The sequence below is a fragment of the Cloeon dipterum genome, chromosome 3 (genome assembly GCF_949628265.1).
Source record: "Cloeon dipterum chromosome 3, ieCloDipt1.1, whole genome shotgun sequence".
NCBI lineage: Eukaryota > Metazoa > Arthropoda > Insecta > Ephemeroptera > Baetidae > Cloeon > Cloeon dipterum.
In genome coordinates this window covers 8178882-8199856 of record NC_088788.1, presented here as the reverse complement: position 1 = coordinate 8199856, position 20975 = coordinate 8178882, and the positions used below count along the sequence as shown (strand labels likewise).

Genomic DNA, 20975 nt, shown 5'->3' with positions numbered 1-20975 from the left:
CGCAGACGTGTGGTGGCAGCGGCAATAAAGAGGTCGACATAAACAGCTGTCACATCCAGAAACGCAATCAGCTGGGAACGTGACCGAGGAAAAAAAATGCCCTAATGAAATTGCTGGCGGATCGAAAATCGCAATAAAAATGCCGAGGCGAGACAAAAAAGAGCGGTGTGGTCCACTTTTCTGCGACAACGGCCGGCAGCGGCGGCGGGGAAAGGAAAAATCGATGCTGCGAGACGAGCAGCCGAAAAACGACAGCAGCTGCACCGACAAATTTGTTTTACCACAGCAGTATTTTTATTTGGAATTGCCGGCTAAACTAATTGCAGCTAAACAAACGAATGGACGGATGGACACGCCGACTGCAGGTGCAAAAGCGGCTTCAATCAGGAATTTAACGAGAACGGTTGAGATTTTTTATATTAACAAATATAAAGGGTTGATAACACTGAAAAAAATGAGTGCCTGTTATAAATTTAACTCGAGTCCGATTTCCGCTGATATACATTATCTTCCGAAAATAAAACGTTATCATCACTGTGACGTGAATCATTTTAAAAGAACAGTAAGCAGCATGAATGTGCCAGTGATAGAAGTGTCTGACATTCCAAAATGCTAGGAATACAGAAGCTTTCCCTGTTTCTGCTGCTTTTCTGAAAAGGTATGAGTTTTCTCCTTAATTTTGACTGGCATAGATTTATGAAAAATAAATTTTAATTTAGCGCAAGGTGATTTGATTTCGGTCAAAAAAGAAAACGAGACAGTAGCTTGTATAACTTCAAACTTCGAATATGCGATGGCTTTTATTAAAAAGCCGGTAAATGACACAGGTATCATTTTTGACTAAAATCACTATTTTAATGCACATTTTATTGTATTTGACAGATTTCACCAAAGTGGAATACTTGGACAGCAAAGGGGAGCCTGTAATGATGACGAAATATGACTGTAACTTGATCACAGATAACTGCACGCCGTGGAATAGGATAAAACATGGTTTGGCACAAGGGTGGTTATTATCTGGACACAAAACAGGGGATTTGATTACCGACTACCGTTGGAATGGTAACGAAAAGTGAATATTTTGTGTGACCTCAAAACTGCATGTAAATTTTCCAGACCTACCCACACATTTTATTAATGCAACATCGTTTACCGAGCAGTTTGAAAAGATAGGAGAATTTCACGCTACCTTCCATTTTTCTATTCTGGCAACAGAACAGGTTGAAATTTTAGTCGCAGGAGGTTCTGAAGACAACGCTGAACATATATCTTTTATCAATATTTTTGAAGACAGGATTGTGAGTGGGATTCAACTACTAAAAGACCAAATTTGGCAGAGTTCACCAGGAAACCAAAGTGCATTCGAGGTTTTGGATAGTTGCTTTTATATCATGCGTGCATCATTAACAATTCCATAGTCCATCAACTTAAATCTAAGAAGAAAAATTACAGCGATGACGTTGGAAGCGAACATATTAGTTGGATTTTTCGTTTACTGTGAGGACGGGGCCACTGGGACGTTTAGCAAGGAGATAAGGTGGTCCAATCCTTTACCCAGAGTGCTTATACAAAAAATAAAAGGGTAACGAGGAGGTTTGAAAACGAAAATTTAAAACTAAACGCAATTTGGAAACTGAAGCTAACGGCGAAACACCAAAATATTATATTGGCGTAATCTAATTATGCGCTGGAAGTGAATATAATTTAATTTGTCAATAAGAATTATTCCATTTCCAGTTTGTGATCGGATTTGGTGTTACAGAGAAATGTAGGGCACGGGTGTGAATGCAAAAAGAGCCGGCGCAGCCGGTGCACGAGCACGAACAATCTCGCCTCTGTTTTTATTTGATCCACCGCCGCTGCCGTTGCCGCCACCGCCGCGCCGTCTGTTTCATTTTTGGTCTAATTCAAAAGCCGGAATGTGCGACACGTCGTAAAAACGCGAGCGAGCATCGATGAATGGAACACAAAAATGGTCCCGACTTTTATATGCGCGCGGGAAAACAGGCGTAAAAATCTGCCTTCTTGTAAATCCGACGTAATGCCAAAGGACGGGCCGCGATCGACGAGCCGCAATCGCAAAGCCGTACTTTCCATTTCGGTTCTCCATTTTATTGGTTTTTTTTTACCACAGCAAGTTTGAAAGGAATTTTGCTGGAAATGCATAATATAGCAAACACACGGTGATATTTTCTGTTAAAAACGCCACAAAGTGAAACTGTTGACTGTGTCGAAAGGGTGAATCGGCACTTTTGCTCTAGCTTTTTGTTGGGACAATCGGCACGTGGCGGAATAAACTCCCATAGCCGTCACTAAAATGTAAGGTAAAATTTCTGTAGAGCATGCAGTGGCGGAATTGTCTTCGAAATTTATATTTTATTTTTAATAAAGGTTTAGGGAAAAGGTTGGCAATTGAAATGAAATTTTGGACCAGATTCGTACGACGCGCAGATATGGCGTCCGTTGGAGTATGGCGCGAAAAAACGGTCACGAGAAAATTCGCGAAAAGAACCAAGTTTTCGTCAATATTGTGAAATAATTTGCATTACTTGTACTAATTGTGTCTCTTGGATCGTTAAAACAAACCCTTAACACTCGTACGGGAATCCAAAGAGAGCTTTTTGTTTCCCACATTCAGACGCCATCTTGGATCTGCGCAGTGGGAACCAAATTTATCGCTCATCTGGCCCCCGCTGGTTTCATCCTGAAATTTTCTAGCGTGTTAAATACACTTAAGGCAATATTATTATGTCTGATGCTTGGGAAAAATTTAAACAGGCCGTTTTTCAGATAGCAGCTCAGTCAATAAAGGAAGTGAGATAGTAATTTAGCATGCCTGACAGATAATCAAATCGCCAGTAGCGCTTGTGAAAAGAAAAATGGAAAATGAACCCTGATTTTTCAGGAAGATTGTCTATAATATTTTTCCGTCAAACTAACAACATTTTGACCTTTCTAAAGCATCATACAAAAATATACAAAAAACTTGTAAAATTGCATACGCAATTTCATACATTTGCGGAAACACCCTTTTATTTTATTTTATTTTAAATATAGCAGTTCCACCACTGACTGTCTGTGTTATGCATTTCAATGTTTTGGGCTCGCACAGATGATTTCCACAGAAGAGAAGAGAACGCGCGGGTCGTTTCCCAACAAATTTTTCGAGTGGAGTTGCTTGCTGCCGCACTGCTGTTGCTGCTGTGTGTGTTTTTTCGCCGAGTTAAAAGGGGTTTCGCGTTGCAAAAATGCTCGGCAGCGGCTCTTCTATTGCCGCTAATGATACAAAAAAGGAAAAATTGAACGTGCGGCTGGAAATTTCAATGCACTTTTGTCACGCTGCTGCTGCTGTTGCAAAAAGCACTTTGCGGGAATTATTATTCTTTTCGCCGGCGTCGTTGCCGACTCTCAAGTTGCGATTTTAATATTTCACGTCCTGCCGGCGTGTTTGCAATTTTTCCGCCAAACAAACTCGACTGCGACTTTTAACGCTCTATTTTTCGCTCTGGCCTCGCACGTACGCCACCCACGCGCCGTTTCTTGCCATCACGCACGCTCCAAATGCGAGCAAAGTTGCTAGATAAATTCAAGCGCCCCGACTTTGAAATAATTAATGAGGAAATTTTCTCTTTTAAAGGTTTTGCGCTGTTTTTTTATCCACGGTCCGGTTTCCGCTGACAGACTTTATCTTGCGGAAACAAAACGTTATCATCACTGTGACGTTAATCATTTTGAAAGAAAGTAAAGACAGTGCAAGTAATGTGAATGTCTGATGTTCCAAAATGCTAGGAATACAGAAGATTTCCCTGTTTCTGCTGCTTTTCGGAAAAGGTATGAGTTTACTCCTAAATTTTGACTGTAGATTTATGATTACTAACTTTTAATTTAGCGCAAGGTGATTTGATTTCGGTCAGAAAAGAAAACGAGACAGTAGCTTGTATAACTTCAAACTTCGAATATGCGATGGCCTTTGTTAAAAAGCCGGTAAATGACGCAGGTATAATTTTTATTTAAGTCATTATGTTTATGCACATTTTACTATATTTGACAGATTTCACCAAAGTGGAATACCTGGACAGCAAAGGAGAGCCTGTAATGATGACCAAATATGACTGCAACTTGATTACAGATAACTGTACAACGTGGAATAGGAAAAAGGGTGGTATTGTACAAGGGTGGATTTTATCTGGAAATATGACAGGGGATTTGATTACCGACTACCGTTGGAATGGTAACGAAAAGTGAATATTTGGTGTGACCTCAAAACTGCATGTAAATTTTCCAGACTTACCCACACATTTCATTAATGCAACATCGTTTAGCGAGCAGTTTGAAAAGATAGGAGAATTTCACGCTACCTTCCATTTTTCTATTCTGGCAACAGAACAGGTTGAAATTTTAGTCGCAGGAGGTTCTGAAGACAACGCTGAACAGATATCTTTTATCAATATTTTTGAAGACAGGATTGTGAGTGGGATTCAACAACTAAAAGACCAAATTTGGCAGAGTTTACCAGGAAACCAAAAGACATTCAAGGTATTGGATAGTTGCAATGATTGTATATCATGCGTGCATCATTAACATTTATCTGCGTATAGGGGGAAAATATTCTTCATGGTGGTAAAAAATGGACACATGTTACTGTTGTCGTTGGTGCCAAGAATCCCACATCAGCATCAAACAGAGATGGTCAGGTTATATTCCGTGTTAAAAGGTTACATTTTATTATGATAAATCTTTTTTTTTCTTATACTCATGTCTTTATTTATTTTTCAGTTGTTTATCTTGCTTTAATACACTACATAATTTTTAGAATAATTTAAGAACAATTCCAATTACAATAAACTGAATCTTGATTATATTCGTCGCTTGGTAAAGGTCCGCCTGCGGGAAAGATAGCTGTGTTCTACATTTCAATTCAACAGGCGAGATGCTCTTCAAAATTCATCTGTGTGAGCGCTTAAATTACAGTTTTTATGTTCGTTTAAAAAAATGAAACTCCATACTTTATACTGTACCCGATCAGATCTAAAGCAGAAACTTGTTATTTTTTCAGATAGAACATTTTATTCTACTATGATAAACTCTACTATGGATTTGGAAGTGCTGGAAGATTTAAATGGATTTTGCGTCGACATCGTCTTTTACTATAATAAAAAAGTCTCGAATAAAGCATTTGAATTGACGATTATGCAAGGAAATGAAGTTGTGCGGCGCTTCACACAAAATGCTGACCCCTCAAACGTACACAAATGGCTCACAAGGAGGTTTCAAGACAATTCGATGGAACTCAAGGAAAATTGGAAAATCAGGCTGACGGCCGCAACAGGTCGCGTTGAAATTGGTGCAATCAAATTCTGTGCTGGAGGTATATTAAGAGTGATGTATAAAATAATGCAATTTTAAAAATTTTAAACTAACAGGCGATTCTAACATCATAAAACCGAAAGGGAAAAACATGGAAAGCTGTCATTTGTTGGCGGCGAGTGATCCAAATCCAACCACAAAGGAAAGATTGACACAAGGTGATATTTAAACTTTAAATTAGATGCTTCCTTTTAAAAGATATACATTTTTAGTCGCCAACAATATGTCCATTTGTGCTGCACTTGGAGGGAATTGCTCTGAATTTTCGGCATGCCGAGAGAGCGGAGGGTGCGTGTGCTTTGCGGGATCAACCAGTAATAAATGTACTGACTCGACTCCAACTAGTTCTTCAACATTAAATAATGTCCAAACAACAGACCTCCCAGGAGGAACGAACCCCGAAAGCAGTTCGGAATCGTGCGAGGAGAGAACCGGGAGGATCCGTAACATGGTTATTCTGACGACCAGCTGCAATATCGGAAGCTACACCTTTCTCGTTTTCATGCTTTTCTACTATCGCCATTTAAGGAAGCTGCAGGATTCGATCCGTTCTTATCAACACCGGCAAAGATTACCCACTCCGCCCAACGAGCACGTCCAAGCAGAAACAAGCTTTTCAATGCATAGACCGCATAATTTAAGATTCAATAAACAAAAGTGACAAGTTAGATTATTTAAAATAAAAGGGTTTATTTAATTTTGTACTGTGTTTTATTGCATGACTACACACAAAAAAAGAGGAAAAACCGCTGGTGCTTCATGGTTCACAGTGCGTTAACATGCGTGTATAGAATAGAATAAACTGAGTATTGTTCACGAGACGATAAGGAGTGGCTTCAGCAGCTTTAACTCTTTCTTTTGCTTTACACTAAAAGGTAAGGTTTTTACCCTCCTTATTCACTCCATAAATTTTAGAATTAGCTAGCATATGGTGATTTGGTTTCAATCAAGAAAGGAAATGAGATAGTAGCTTGCCTGGCAGATAATCTAATCACCAATCTGCGGCAGCGTTTGTGAAAATACCGGAAATTGGAATAGGTTTAGGAGTTCTTTTTTATTATAAAACATTTTTCTTCAACCTCGTTTTCAAAATTTAGACTTTGCTTGTATGTTACTAATAAATCCATTCCGTTGAGTCATTACGAGTGTAACTCGGTCTCGGAAAATTGTATTAACGCTGGATGAAAAAACGTAACTCCTGGTAAAAACGACCTTATTTATGATGAATGACTCAAGTTAAATTAATTAAATTATCAGGGAAACCAAAGCATTTCTCAATGTACCACTGCGTCTTGATTTATTTTGGATTTTTTTTATCATTTTTCCTTGTATTTAATCGACAAGACTCCTAATCTCAACTTTAAACTTCCTTAAATGCCACTTTAATTTAAAACAATTATTTGTGGTATGAAATGCTTGGACTGCTGCAGCTGCTACTATTCCTCTTGCTTTTCGGCAATTGTAAGTTTCCTATTTTCCAGTAAGTTCCTTTAATTTAAATAATATCGGTGTAGCCCACTGTGATTTGATTGCGATAAAAAAAGGAAAAGATGTAGTGGCTTGCTTGACAAATGATTACACGTCCGCGGTAGCGTTTGTAAAAAGACCTGATGGCGACAAAGGTTTGCGAAAAGAAAAAAAATAATTAAACTTACTTTAAACAATTAAAAAATATAAGATTTCACCAAAGTGGATTACTCGGACGGCGATGGAAAGCCTATTCCGCTAAGCAAATACGACTGTGATTTGGTCACAGGAAATTGTACGCAATGGAATTGGAAGAAAAGGAATTACCAAGGATGGTATTTAGCTAGCGAAATAGGTGGTGCCATCACAGACTACCGTTGGAATAGTATTTTAATTAACTCACAAGGTCAAAGGTTTGTCATTTATCATGCACTGTAATTTCCAGATCTGCCAACATATTTCGTTAACAGAACATCGTTAAGCCAAACGTACATGATAAGTCACAGAGCGCCTTTCCATTTTTCATTTCTGGCCAAGGAGGAAGCGGGAAACAAAACTCATGAACGAAAAAAATGGTCACAATTTGAAAGTAGTGCCTACAAAAACGATTTAACAATAACGTTGGAAAGCGCTGTTCAATTGCACATAGGTTTTAAAAGGTTAGTAATCTTTTATATGATATTTTTTTGTTTAAATAAAAAACAGACTTGAACTATACAGGATTGTGTTTCTGTAGTTTGTGTTAGTTTAGTGTTACTTTATAGCACGTATTTAAATAACTAATTTTGCATTCTAATTTTTTACATTGACAGTCATTTTAAATTCTTCAGTTGAAATTATGACTATTTGCGTAGGTGTGCATCTGCCTTCATTAAAATTAAAGGATAAAAAATTTTAAACGTCTAAAATTAATGGTACTTACTCTATTTAGCCTATATCATCTCATTTGTTATAACATTATTTAGTGATTTAAGTTACAGTCAAAAATTATTAATTTTATGTAATATACTAAAATACCAATAAGATGTTGCGAATAAATGCGCAAACCATGTTACGTAGCTAGGCTAGACGGAGGAAAACCTTTAGAATCTTCCTACAATAAACTGTTTGTCAAAGTATTGATTTACAACAAAGACAGCCGACCATTGCATTCTTTGATCATTCCTTCTAATGTTACAGAACTTCGTGTACAAAATACTTAGAATGTGAGTTAAAACTCGAAATATATGGCAGAGGACTCTTAAAAATCCACAAATGTAAGCATTTCTATGATAAAAAAGTATTGCTTTGTCGTAATTTAACCTTGCTTAATGAAGAACATTTATTTTCCAGACAATTATTTATTTTCTAATCCTTCCACTTATTCATCAATGGAGTTGGAAGTGCTGGAAAGTGCAAAAGGATTTTGTGCAGACGTGGTTTTTTTAAGTAGCGAAACATCCAATAAGGCATTTGATTTAACGATCACCCAAGGTGAAAAACGTTTGCAACATTATGCCCTGAATGCTAGCAGTGAAATAAAAAACAAATGGGTCACGAGGAGGTTTGAAAACAAGACGTTGACACTGGTTGGCAAATGGAAACTGAAGTTGACAGCAGGCCCAGGCAGAATCAGAATTGGCGGAATCAAATTCTGTGCAGGAGGTACAAAAATTTCATTTGTTAAATAGAAATTAATTAAATTCTAAATTTTGAAGGCGATTCAATGGTGAAACCAAAAGGGAAGAACATGGAAAGCTGTCATTTGTTGGCGGAGAGTGAACAAAATTTGACCACGAAGGAAAGATTGTTAGAAGGTAACCTTGGTTATTATTTCGTACGGTGTATAAATATTTTAATTTAGTCGCCAGCAATTCGGCCGTGTGTCATGCGCTTGGAGAGAATTGTTCCACATTAAAAGCGTGCCGAGAAAACGGAGAGTGTGTTTACTTCACTGACTCAACAAGTAAGGATAGCGATAGTAAAACAACAACAAGTACAACAAAACCCCCACCACCACCATCAGAAACAACTATCACAACTAAACCAACATCAACAACAAAAACGACAACATCAACAACTACTTTTCAAGAGCCAATCAGTAGCGACACAGGCTCAAATTTGAGCCGTAATATATCCTGCGATGCCGAAGCCAATAAAAATTTCCGCGATATGATTATACTGACTATACTGGCCACAAGCTGGAACATCGGAAGCTACATCTTCCTCGCGTTTCAGCTTTTCTATTTCAGATAATATATGAGAGGGCTTGATGGCTCGATCCATTTGAACCAACGCAGGTTAACATTGTCGACGCCCTCTCCACAGCAAGAACACGCTGTGGCCAAAACCTTCTTTCCGAGAATTTTCGCTCCCTGACCTCAGGGTTGAAATAATTATTCTCATATTTATTCATTAACACCAGATTGTCATCATTATTTCTAACCATTATACTTATATCTATAAATAGTATCTAAATTAGATATATTTAAATCTAAAATTTTAAATATAAATAAGCAATATTGGAAACAATGAACATACCATAAATTAAAAAAAAATGAATGATCAGTTGAGTGAGACTTCAGATATATAGCGGATTTTCTGAACCTGTTTAGCTTTTAAAAATATTATAAAACAATACTTTAGTACATTATTTATGGCTTGGAGAAAAATGTCACTAGAAAGGGACATTGCTTTTGTGTGTAATCTATAATGAAAAGGACATTACAAATTTTATAAAAGCACGGAGAAAATGTTTTATTTTGTCATGCAATGCTTCCCACTTCGATTGTTACTCACAATCTGGCACTCATGCGCTGTAAGGTTCTTTTTAGAAAAAATAATAACTATTGATTAATTTACAATGGTTTCTGACTAAGTAAATTAATAAGAATGGAAACAATAACGGTAGGACCAATTACTATTAACAATCACGATATAGATTTTTCATTTTTTTTTTTAAGTAAAAAAAGCAATGTGACGGTGATGGAAACGCACTCTCACGAGGAAAAAGTGAAATAAATTGTTCCAATTGCCAAAAAGTGATAGAATAATATGGACTGACAAGTGACAAAGAGTTAAAGTGACAATTGAAGTAGAATATAAAATTTTGTAAAAATACCTTGAGAAAGGAAGAAGTAAACTTTTACCTATAAATTGTATCAATAGTTAATCGCATATTTATTATATAAAGATAAGCCACATCGTATTTTTTTATACTTTTCATTTAAAATTTTCAAATGAATATCAGCTAGCCAAGCTGCGCCGCGCCAGCCGGAAAATTTTGGGTCATGTGGGTAGCCACCATCCGTCGTGAATCTGGCAAAACTGCGCTAGCCACCGGGAAAAAAGGTAAAAAATAATAAGTGCAGGAGAAAAAATGTCCTTATCAATTTTCGTTTACAATATTGTCAGCCGTGAAAATGGCCGTCGGGAAAAAATTCGGACTTGGAAGAATTTGTTCTGGACTTTCGGCATGCAGAAAGAGCGGAGAGTGCGTGTGCTTTGCGGGATAAACCAGTAATAAATACACACAGTCCACTCCAACTAGCTCCACAACATTATAAAATAATGTCCAAACAACAGTCCTCCCAGGAGGAACGAACCCTGAAAGCAGTTCGGAATCGTGCGTGGAGAAAACCGGGAGGATCCGTGACATGGTTATTCTGACGACCAGCTGCAATATCGGAAGCTACACCTTTCTCGTTTTTATGCTTTTTTACTATCGCAATTTAAGGAAGCTGCAGGATTCGATCCGTTCTTATCAACACCGGCAAAGATTACCCACTCCGCCCAACGAGCACGTCCAAGCAGAAACAAGCTTTTCAATAATCAATTAGCAAAAGCTACAGAGTTAGATTATTTAAAATAAAAGGGAATATTGAATTTTAAATGTGTTTCATTGCATTAATATATAAAAGAGACTTTTATTATTCCAAGAGGAAATACCGCAATGCGTCAGCATGCGAGTAGAATATTTTGTCAGTATTGTTCATGAGACGATGAGGAGTGACTTCAACAGCTTTCACTCTTTCTCTTGCTATTATCTAAAAGGGTAAGGTTTTAGTTTTAACTCTCTTTAGCTGATACATAAGGAAAACCGAACCAGTTCTCTCCAAAGCGTGTTGCTTTGGATTTTTTTAATCACTTTCCCTGTTCTGTTTTTAGCATTTAATCGTCAAGACTGCTAAACTCAACTTCCAACTTCCTTGTGTGTGAGTTTAATTTAACTCAAAAGTGTTATTTGTGATACGAAATGCTTGGACTGCTGCAGCTGCTACTATTCCTTTTACTTTTCGGCAATTGTAAGTTTCCTATTTTCCAGTTATCTCCTTTAATTTTAATAATGTCGTTGTAGCCCACTGTGATTTGATTACGATAAAAAAAGGAAAAAATGTAGTGGCTTGCTTAACGAATAATTACACGTCCGCGGTAGCGTTTGTAAAGAGACCTGACGGCGACAAAGGTTTGCGAAAAGTAAATAAATACTGAATCTTATTAAGCAATTGAAAAAAATAAGATTTCACCAAAGTGGATTACTCGGACGGCGAAGGAAAGTCTATTCCACTTAGCAAATATGACTGTGATTTGGTCACAGGAAATTGTACGCAATGGAATTGGAAGAAAAGGAATAACCAAGGATGGAATTTAGCTAGCGAAGTAGGTGGTGCCATCACAGACTACCGTTGGAATGGTATCTTAATTAACTCACAAGGTCAAAGGTTTGTCATTTATCGTGCACCATAATTTCCAGATCTGCCCACATATTTCGTTAGCAGAACATCGTTAATTCAAACTTACAGCATAAGTCACAGAGCGCCTTTCCATTTTTCATTTTTGGCCGAGGAGCAAGCGGGAAACAAAATTCACGAACGAAACAAATGGTCACAATCTAAAAATAGTGCTGGCAATGACGTTTTTACAAAAATTGCGGAAAGCGATGTTCAACTGAACATAAGGTCAGTAAACAATTTATAATTTTATTTTTTTGTTCAAATAATAAAAAAAACTTGAATTATTTATAAGGTAAGTGTTTTTGCAGTTGGTGTAAAAGTTTTAAGTCTCTTTATAGCACACGTAATTAAATAACTGTTTTTTTTAAACTCATTTTACATTCTCATTTTCTACATTGAATGATATTTTAGAATATTCATATGAATTATGAAAACCTGCTTATGGGTGCATCCACCTTCGTTGTTGATTTTTTTACTTCATTTTGAAATAAGAGAAAGATTGAAGCATAAAATAATTTAAACGTAAAAAATTAATCGTTTTCACGCTGTTTGACCTCTATATCATCTCATTTGTTATAACATTTGGTGATTTAAGTTTTACTTTCATGAAATATTCATTTTTATGTATGTTAAGAGTGGCAAATAAATGCTCAGACCAGGTTTCGTAGCTAGGACAGATGCAGGAAACCCTTGAGAATCTTTTTACGATAAATTGTTTGTTTGTAATCATTTAAATCAGAGTCAGCCGACCAGTGCAATCGTTGATCATTCCTTCAACTGTTACAGAACTTCGTGTACAGAAAACGCACAATGTGAGTTAAAACTCGAAATATCTGGCAGAGGACTCTTAAAAATCCACAAATGTAAGCATTACTATAGTAAAAAAGTATAGCTTTGTTATAATTTAACCTTGTTTAACGAAGAACATTTATTTTCCAGACAATTATTTATTTTCTAATCCTTCCACTAATTCATCAATGGAGTTGGAAGTGCTGGAAAATGCAAAAGGATTTTGTGCTGACGTCGTTTTTTTAAGTGGCGATGCACCCAATAAAGCATTTGATTTAACGATCACCCAAGGCGAAAAACGTTTGCAACATTATGCCCTGAATGCTAGCAGTGAAATAAAAAACAAATGGGTCACGAGGAGGTTTGAAAACAATACGTTGACACTGGTTGGCAAATGGAAACTGAAGTTGACAGCAGGCCCAGGCAGAATCAGAATTGGCGGAATCAAATTCTGTGCAGGAGGTACATATTTTCACTTGTTAAATAGAAATTAATTGGATTCTAAAATTTGAAGGCGATTCAATGGTGAAACCAAAAGGGAAGAACATGGAAAGCTGTCATTTGTTGGCGGAGAGTGAACAAAATTTGACCACGAAGGAAAGATTGTTAGAAGGTAACCTTGGTTATTATTTCGTATGGTATCTAAATATTTTAATTTAGTCGCCAACAATTCGGCCGTGTGTCATGCGCTTGGAGAGAATTGTTCCACATTAAAAGCGTGCCGAGAAAACGGAGAGTGCGTTAACTTCACTGACTCAACCAGTAAGGAAAGCGATAGTAAAAAAACAACGAGTACAACACAACCCTCACCACCACCATCAGAAACAACTATCACAACTCAAGCAACATCAACGACAATAAAAACGACTACATCAACAACAAAACTGCAAACTACAACAGCAACAACAAGAAAGAACACGAAACAACCACCAAGAACAACGAGAAAAATTACAATACCAACATCAACGACAGCAAAAACAACCACACCAACAACAATGCCAAAAAGTAAAGCAACGACGAGGGTATCAACAATGACAAGAACGACCAAATCGACAACAATGCTGACATCAACTATCACTACTACCACAGCAAGTAGCAAAACCGAGGGTTCCCAGGAAACAACACCCACTTTTCAAGAGCCAATAAGTAACGACTCAAACTCAAATTCAAGCAGTAATATATCCTGCGATGAAGCCAATAAAAAGATCCGCGACATGGTTATACTGACCACCAGCTGGAACATCGGAAGCTTCACCTTCCTCGCGTTCCAGCTTTTCTACTACAGATATCTTAGACGGCTTGATGACTCGATCCATTTGAACCGACGCAGGTTAAAATTGCCGACGCCCTCTCCACAGGAAGAGCACACCGAGGCCGAAACCTACTTTTCGAGATATGCCACTCCCTGACCTCTGGGTTCGAAAATTTATTTTTCATATTATAATTCATTGAATACCAATATTATGTCCATCCATTATACAGTTATTGCTTATCAGTATCCAGCTTAGATCAAATTAAATAACATACGAATGCATTATTTTAATCTATATGAACATACTATATGAATACATACAATAAAATTATTTAATGATAAGTTGAGCGAGACTTCAGATTTAAAGTGGAGTTTCTAAACCTGTTTAGCTATTATAAATTTTATAAAACAATACTTACGTGTACATTATTTATGGCTTGGAGAATAAAAATGTCACAAGATAGGGACATTGCTTGTGTGCGTGAAAAGGATAATAAAAAATTCTAAAAAAAAGCATGGACGAACGAAATGTTTTATTTTGTCGTGCAATGTTTGCCAACATGATTGTCACTAGAAACTCATGCGCCGTAAGGTTTCTTTTTGAAAGAAAAAATATTTAATATTTTTTACCATGTGTCGTGACACTTCTCGGACTGATCTGCCCCAACGCGCGCTTGAAGACCCAAGGCGCGCCGCGTGGCCGCCAGCCGCTACCCAAGAACCAAGAACCATCGCTTTATGTATAAAATTGTCTTTTATAAGCGCGTTGGGTCAAATCAGGCCAAGAAGTATCACGACACAATGGCTTCCTTGCTTTTGGTAAATTATAAAGAATGGGAACCATTGTAAGACCAATTATTAATAATTAAATCAAAGAAAAACAATCCCGTGGTGATGGAAACTGGAAACGCACTATCACCAGGAAAAATGAAATTATACAATATAAAGTTCCAGTCGGCAATAATTGAGAGAATAATAAGGACTGACAATGAGATAAAGTGACTTTTTAAGCAGAAAAAATAAAATTTTGTAAACAGACCTGAAAAGGATGATATAAACTTATACCTGTAATTTTCATCAATCAAAAGTTCATCAATAATTTTGATTTGATAGCCAAATCGTTATTTAAAATTTCCAAATGAAGTAGTACACATAAACTGAAATAAATAAAACCTACAAGTAAATTTCTTTGGAGGGATTTTCTTACTTTCAAAACATTTTTGATTAGAACCAGCTGTTCGTTTTTATCTAGACTTGTAATACTTCCTCGTGGATAAAACGAAAGTTGAAAATCTGAATCGTATAATATAGTTATTCGACGTGCAAAATGCAAGTACTTGGGAGCCTTCCACTTGTTCTATTGCTTTTGGCAAGAGGTGAGTTAGTATCCAACCTTCTCATTTCGCACATTTAAATTAAGACCGATAATTCTGTTCAATTAGTTCAAGGTGATTTGATCTCCATCAAAAGAGGAAATAACGAGACTGCAGCGTGCATAACTTCCAACTTCGAATCTGCTGTAGCATTTGTTAAAACGCCGGATGCCACCGATGGTTAGTTTTATTAAATATTGAGCTAACATAAATGACATAAAGCTGAAATGGGGAGATCATATTGAATTAATTTAACTAATCGCTTAATCCGTGGTTAATTGAGAGATAAAGTATTATTGTTAGAGGTAGGGAAAGACTGTTGTACAGTAAGAGATAGGAGAGAATTCTTAATTCTCTTGCTGTCACTTATTGTTAGCTATTCATCCCGGTTAAAGGCAAATAATGCTCACGGTGTAAAACAACACTTGCAAATTTAATGATAACTCGGCTCCCCAACTAAATACAGATTTCACCAAAGTGGAGTACTTGGACGACAAAGGAAAGCCTTTATTGATGAGTGAGTATGACTGTGATTTGGTCCAGAATGCTTCTTGCAACAAATGGAACAAGAAAAAAGATGACAAGATAACATGGGTGACAAGCATACCCACGGATGGCTTTATCACTGATTACCGCTGGAATGGTAATAAATCCAGGTCTTATTTGTCTACTCCTAATCAAATTTTTTTTAGACCTACCCATACTACGCAGAAACAAATTAATAAAATTCACGAAAGTAGGCGTACCTTTCCATTTTTCCATTCTGTCAAAAAACAAGGTTAAAATAGAGGTCTCAGACGGTAGAGGGAATGGAGAAACTATTCAAGCAGTTATCCATCGCTGCGCACAGAAAAATTCACCTCTCATTCAAATATCTGATATGAAAGGACCGTTTGTGAATGTTACAGATGAGGTTTCTAGCGTTTAAATTACAAAATAGATGTTTGTTTAAAATATATGTTTCCAGAGGAAAAATGTTCTTCACGATTGTGGCACGTGGATTCACCTAACAATTAATACCAACCGCACAAACAATACATTAAGGATCGTGGAAAATGAGAATCGACTTGTCCTAGCATTCAGACGGTTTGAGTACCATAACATTTTCCCACCAAAACATAACGTTTTGCTATATCAGCTCTTTAAATAGCTTTTTTTTGGCTCCCATCTAACTCAATATTCCTCTTGGAAAAATTTAAATTTTTCCATATATGTGCCTGTAAAAAATGCACACGCTGAAATTAAGCTTATTTTTGCAGATTGAAGCATGGTTGCGGAAATTTAAATTGTTCAATCGCTTTCGGGGATGATAAGAAACTGCTGGTGAAAATCCATAAATGTAAGCTTTTTCTTTGATTTAATGCTTTTAAATAAGTACAACTAGCATAAATGAATCACATATAAAAATGTCTAATAAAAATACATTAAAAAATAACATTTTCGTTCTACGGACGTGCGTGTAGACTAAACTGGAAGTGAAACTCATATAATATAGAATTTGCAATTTTCTCTTTCCAGTCAGTTATCTTTACTCGCGCTCTAATAATGAAGCGATGACGATGAAAGCAAGTAAAAATACAGTTGGATTTTGCGTTGACGTTGTTTTTTACTTTGGAGAAAAGGCCACTGGAATGATATTTAACTTAACAATCACGCAAGGAGATGAGGTGGTGCAAAAATTTACTCAGGGTGCTAACACAAAAAGTAAATGGGTCACGAGGAGGTTTGCAAACGAAAGTTTAACACTAAACGCACCTTGGAAACTGAAGGTAACGGCCGAAACACCAAACATTTATATTGGCGGAATCAAATTTTGCGCTGGAGGTGAATATTCTTTGATTTGTTAAAAAGAATTTGATAATTTTCAGCGGGTGTTATCATTTCCAGGTGATTACAACATCGTCAAACCAAAGGGGAACCACATGGAAAGCTGTCATTTGTTGGAGATGAATGATATTATACCAACAACACAGGAAAAATTGACAAAAGGCAAGAATTTAATTTATTTTAATACTTAATACCTAATTCAAAAAGATGATTATTTAGTCGCTGGAGATGTGATCTTATGTGAAGCGCTTGGAGGGAATTGTGCTGAATTTAAAGCATGTGGGGAAAACGGAACTTGTGTTCCTTTCACTGATAATACGAATGATACCAAAATGGTAGATTCGAACATAAATCCACCTATGAAGACTTCCAATACACTTGCTGCGACGGCTGCGACAACGGAACATCTAACCCAGCCAACAACAACAGCAATAATAAAAACAACGGCTGGAGAAACTTCTAATAGTATGATTTTTTCAACATTTTCAACATTATTTGTTAAAGATACTACATCAATCTCAACCGGAATAACCGGATCGTCAACAAACACAACTATTGCCAAAACTCAAGGGATCCAGAGTACAACAACCCCTTCAACGAAGCGAAATGAAACGGGAACGGATCTACACACCAAGGAAAATGAATCTTGCGAGGCTAAAACGAAAAGGCTCCGCAACATGGTTATTCTGACGACCAGCTGGAACATCGGAAGCTACACCTTTCTTGTATTCCAGTTTTTCTACTATCGCTATTTAAAAAAGCTGCAGGATTCAATCCATAAAAACCGACGCCGGAAAAGATTGCCCACTCCTTCTCTAAGAGATGAGCAAGCCGTGGCTGAAACCAGCTTCACGACAACCACTCCACCGCGCCTTAATGCCTAAAAACTAACAGGATAAAAATAATTGTACTCTATTAAGAACATGTTTTTAATTAAGAATTTGATAAGACATTAATTAACTTGATATTTAATGTATTTTATGCTAAAAATAAATAATCATATGATAATCCTCGAAAAAAAAGTTTTATTTCTAACACTGCCCATTATAATAAAATTTAACCACTGCGGTGCAATTAATAAAAAGCTATATGACTCTAGAAAAGATTGGAATATATTTTTGGTCCATTCATTCGTCTGATTAGAGTGCAGACATATTTTAATCAGCAAGTGTCCCTCGAATCTGGCCGAGAGAATGACGGAGAGGGAGGCGAGTTGATAATTCAGCCAAACTGCCTTTCAGCAGAGCGGCGTGACGCACAAACTAATATGCAAATCGGCCGTTATCAGCCGCGCGCCAAATGACCGCGTTCACGGCACAGCACTTTTCACGGAGGTCACCTCAATTTGTCCAAAAGATCTACTAAAAATAGGGCGAGAGACTTCAGGAGAAATAATTTTAAAATTTATCCGATAAATAATTTAATTTTAGCTGCAGAAAAGTCAGGAACGGCAGGCTACAATTTTTCCAAAATGATGGCTTTTCCATTAATCCTTTTGTGATTTAAAAATTCTCAACCGCGAGGGCATAATTATATCTTCATTTTATCCACATGCAATTTTTTTATTATAAAACTACATTCAGGGTAAATAACGGTGCTCTCGTTACTCTGGTTTGTTTTCAGGTTAATTAAATGTAACAACGCTCGTGGCACACTCTTCATTAACTATTCATGGCGATGCTCTGCGGTTTGCGGCCGTTTGAATGTTTGATTTGCTCGCATAATTGTCCGCCGTAATTGAACGCAAAAAAGCATTCGGCGCGCGCGATTTCCTTTTGTGCCTGTGTTTGGCCGAGCGCCAGGGCTTGAGACATCTGCTTCTCCCCCATTGCCTTCGTGTATTGTTATGGCCAAATAATGGCTACAATTGACCTACTAAATCGCCATTCTTCTCATTCTCAGCCAAAAGCGGCGCAAAATTGATCCGTCGGACAAATGGACGGCTTTTGTTACTCACGGAACTAGTTTCTTAAGATGGATAAATTATTAGAACAAAAATTAGTTAGAAAGAACTTAAAATTTTCCGCCAAATTAGATAATCGCAATGTTAGGACTAATTTTTCCACCCTGGCCTTAAAGAGGACCGTGATTGGCTTCCCTGGGGCGCCATTTTGAACATTAACGGCGAGAATCGAGTTTGATTCCGGCCTGTAACGAAACGACACGTGCGCCTGTCAATTATCGGTGGCCGGTTATTAATTGCAGGCGCCGTAAATTCGTTATATTTGAAAATTGATTGCGTGCGGCAACCGCCGTCCGTCCTTCGCTGATTTGTTTGCGCGCTAATGCAAATTCACGGGCGTGCAGATGATTTATTGGCTCGTGTCGCAAACGAAAATTCAGCAATTTCTCCAGCATCAAGAAGGAAAAACTGAGAAATGTATTTTTGTTCCGATATCGTCGTAGATATTACAATCACTTCCCGCGTCAATCGAATCGATTATTTCTGCTCGTGGTTTTCGACTTATCTCGCCACATCCTGTATTTTATATACTTCTGAGTTAAATGTACTGAAAATAAAACTTTGGAGTACATTCGAACTTTGCGGGACGGCGCGATTCACGATTCGCCGCACGTGCTCACATCGGTACTTGAACATTTGTTTGCCGCCCGCATGACAAGTGCGGCTCTTTAATCGATATCCCTCGTATTCAATTCGCTCACTCGGCACAGCTTGTTTGCCCAGATCCGCCCTCAACGTTGTCTTTCTTTTTCACAAAGTCTTAAGTAGCTAGTCCACTCGAGCCCCTGTCCCATCAACTTCCTTCCCAACTTTCAATCCGATAACATGCAAAAGCTCCTTTCATTGTTTCAAGATAGCGACTGTTTTTCAAAGAGTTAATAAAAATTTCAGATGTAGAGATAAAAACATAAATTTAAGTTAATTAAACTTTCAATGTTTATTTGGTTGAATTCATCCTAGTATTATTTCCTTTGCAGCAAATTTTCTAAAAGAGTTTTAGAGAGGTTTTGATTTTATGGGGGGTTTTCCTGATTCAATCCTATATGTTATTTAATTTTTAACAACTTCATTTCGACTCTAGCGCCTCTAGCGGCTGTGAAACAATCCTTATAAAGGAATGAATTCAAATTATCCAACTAGAACATAATATCTAAATATATTTCCCAGCTTTCCAGTAGCTTTTAATGGCTTGAGCTCAAAATTAGAATCCTATTAATACATCAGTAGTTAATTAATGTTCGGAACACAAACAGGTCTAATAATCGAGTTTGAAGCGTGTTCTCTGTTCTGGGATTGAGATGAAGTTTGCAGGACCGGGGGCGAAAAGCTATTAGAGTTGCCTGCCGGCGTGAGAGTGTGTTTCGGCGCTAATGAGCACGCGAGTCGCGCAAAATCATCTCTATCGATTAATGCCGCGATTATTTCTCTCCGGCTCCGGCTTTCCATTGACATTCGTCGCTCCAGACCAGCCGGCAATTCATTTTCGGCCGCTGCAATCCCTTCCAAATTGCTTTTCCACTTCTCCCAGACCATCAGGGATGTGAAAAACAGGAAAATTCATTTTCAAAATATCGCTGGATATATTTTCAGCTATTTCAAATAAAACAATCTGGTAAAAAATTAGGCACTTTTCGCTGAAAATAATTAATGTCCACGGCAAAACTGAAAAATTGTGAAAAAATAATTAAAATCATGGACAAAATAAAATGATGTCCAAGAAAATTAATTTTTATTTGACAAATTTCAATTTTTCACCACCCTTCTTGGTGCAAATGGTGCTGCTTTCGGTCCGATATCTTCCGTCACACACTTAAATATTAGCCCTGGATTTGGCGCCGCAGATGAGCATTTTTCCCTCGAGCCCGGTCGATTTTTTTCTTTCTCTCTTTCTCCTACGAGAGGCTTTCGCTCGAGATTAGACCGTGGAAATGTAATTTTGCGGAAAACGCGCCGAGGGAGGAGGAATCCTGGCTGGATACTTTGCGGATCCTGCGGCTGAGAGCCGTTTTATTTATTGCCCAGCCAAAGTCGTTATATAACAAATTCGGAAAGCTGTAGAAAATCAAAACGAAAGAAGAAGAAGCAGCTTGGAAAAAGAAACCAGCTAGCTGATGACTCACTTTTTCCTCGTCGGCGGGCCAGTTAGGCGTTTTGCTAGATTCGCCTCAACAGCCGCTGATTAAAAATAAGCTAGCTCGTTAAAACTTCCGGATTTTGCCATGTTG

At 37.4% G+C, this 20975-nt stretch overlaps 2 protein-coding genes and 6 long non-coding RNA genes across 11 annotated transcripts in view; 7 read left to right on the top strand and 1 right to left on the bottom strand.

Annotated features, from left to right (window-relative positions):
• The window catches only part of LOC135939578 (FERM and PDZ domain-containing protein 2-like), a 96619-nt gene that overhangs the window by 20051 nt on the left and 55593 nt on the right, over positions 1-20975 (bottom strand). The gene's annotated exons all lie outside the window — the stretch shown is intronic.
• LOC135941292 (uncharacterized) lies at positions 3730-4225 on the top strand. Its single transcript, XR_010574975.1, has 3 exons — positions 3730-3831; positions 3890-3997; positions 4052-4225. It is a non-coding gene; the product is annotated as an uncharacterized LOC135941292 (long non-coding RNA).
• LOC135939641 (uncharacterized) lies at positions 5086-6049 on the top strand. 2 transcript variants are annotated; one of them, XR_010574770.1, is made up of 4 exons: positions 5086-5368; positions 5424-5525; positions 5580-5690; positions 5745-6049. It is a non-coding gene; the product is annotated as an uncharacterized LOC135939641 (long non-coding RNA). The 2 variants fall into 2 exon arrangements; XR_010574769.1 differs by having other exon boundaries at positions 5580-6049.
• Positions 6774-7212, top strand: LOC135938431 (uncharacterized). The gene is made up of 3 exons (XR_010574658.1): positions 6774-6828; positions 6882-6989; positions 7046-7212. It is a non-coding gene; the product is annotated as an uncharacterized LOC135938431 (long non-coding RNA).
• On the top strand, positions 7972-9622 carry LOC135940592 (uncharacterized). Its single transcript, XR_010574900.1, has 4 exons — positions 7972-8090; positions 8167-8478; positions 8532-8630; positions 8678-9622. It is a non-coding gene; the product is annotated as an uncharacterized LOC135940592 (long non-coding RNA).
• On the top strand, positions 10999-12404 carry LOC135941489 (uncharacterized). The gene is made up of 5 exons (XR_010574989.1): positions 10999-11117; positions 11171-11278; positions 11333-11506; positions 11567-11771; positions 12333-12404. It is a non-coding gene; the product is annotated as an uncharacterized LOC135941489 (long non-coding RNA).
• Positions 12542-14063, top strand: LOC135940623 (uncharacterized). The gene is made up of 3 exons (XR_010574905.1): positions 12542-12797; positions 12850-12948; positions 12996-14063. It is a non-coding gene; the product is annotated as an uncharacterized LOC135940623 (long non-coding RNA).
• Positions 14915-17720, top strand: LOC135939808 (uncharacterized). Its single transcript, XM_065484379.1, has 9 exons — positions 14915-14963; positions 15030-15140; positions 15427-15603; positions 15653-15873; positions 15928-16046; positions 16220-16299; positions 16479-16784; positions 16848-16949; positions 17007-17720. Exons 1-9 carry the CDS (start codon positions 14915-14917, stop codon positions 17669-17671), a joined length of 1830 nt encoding a protein of 609 aa, XP_065340451.1. The 3' UTR covers positions 17672-17720.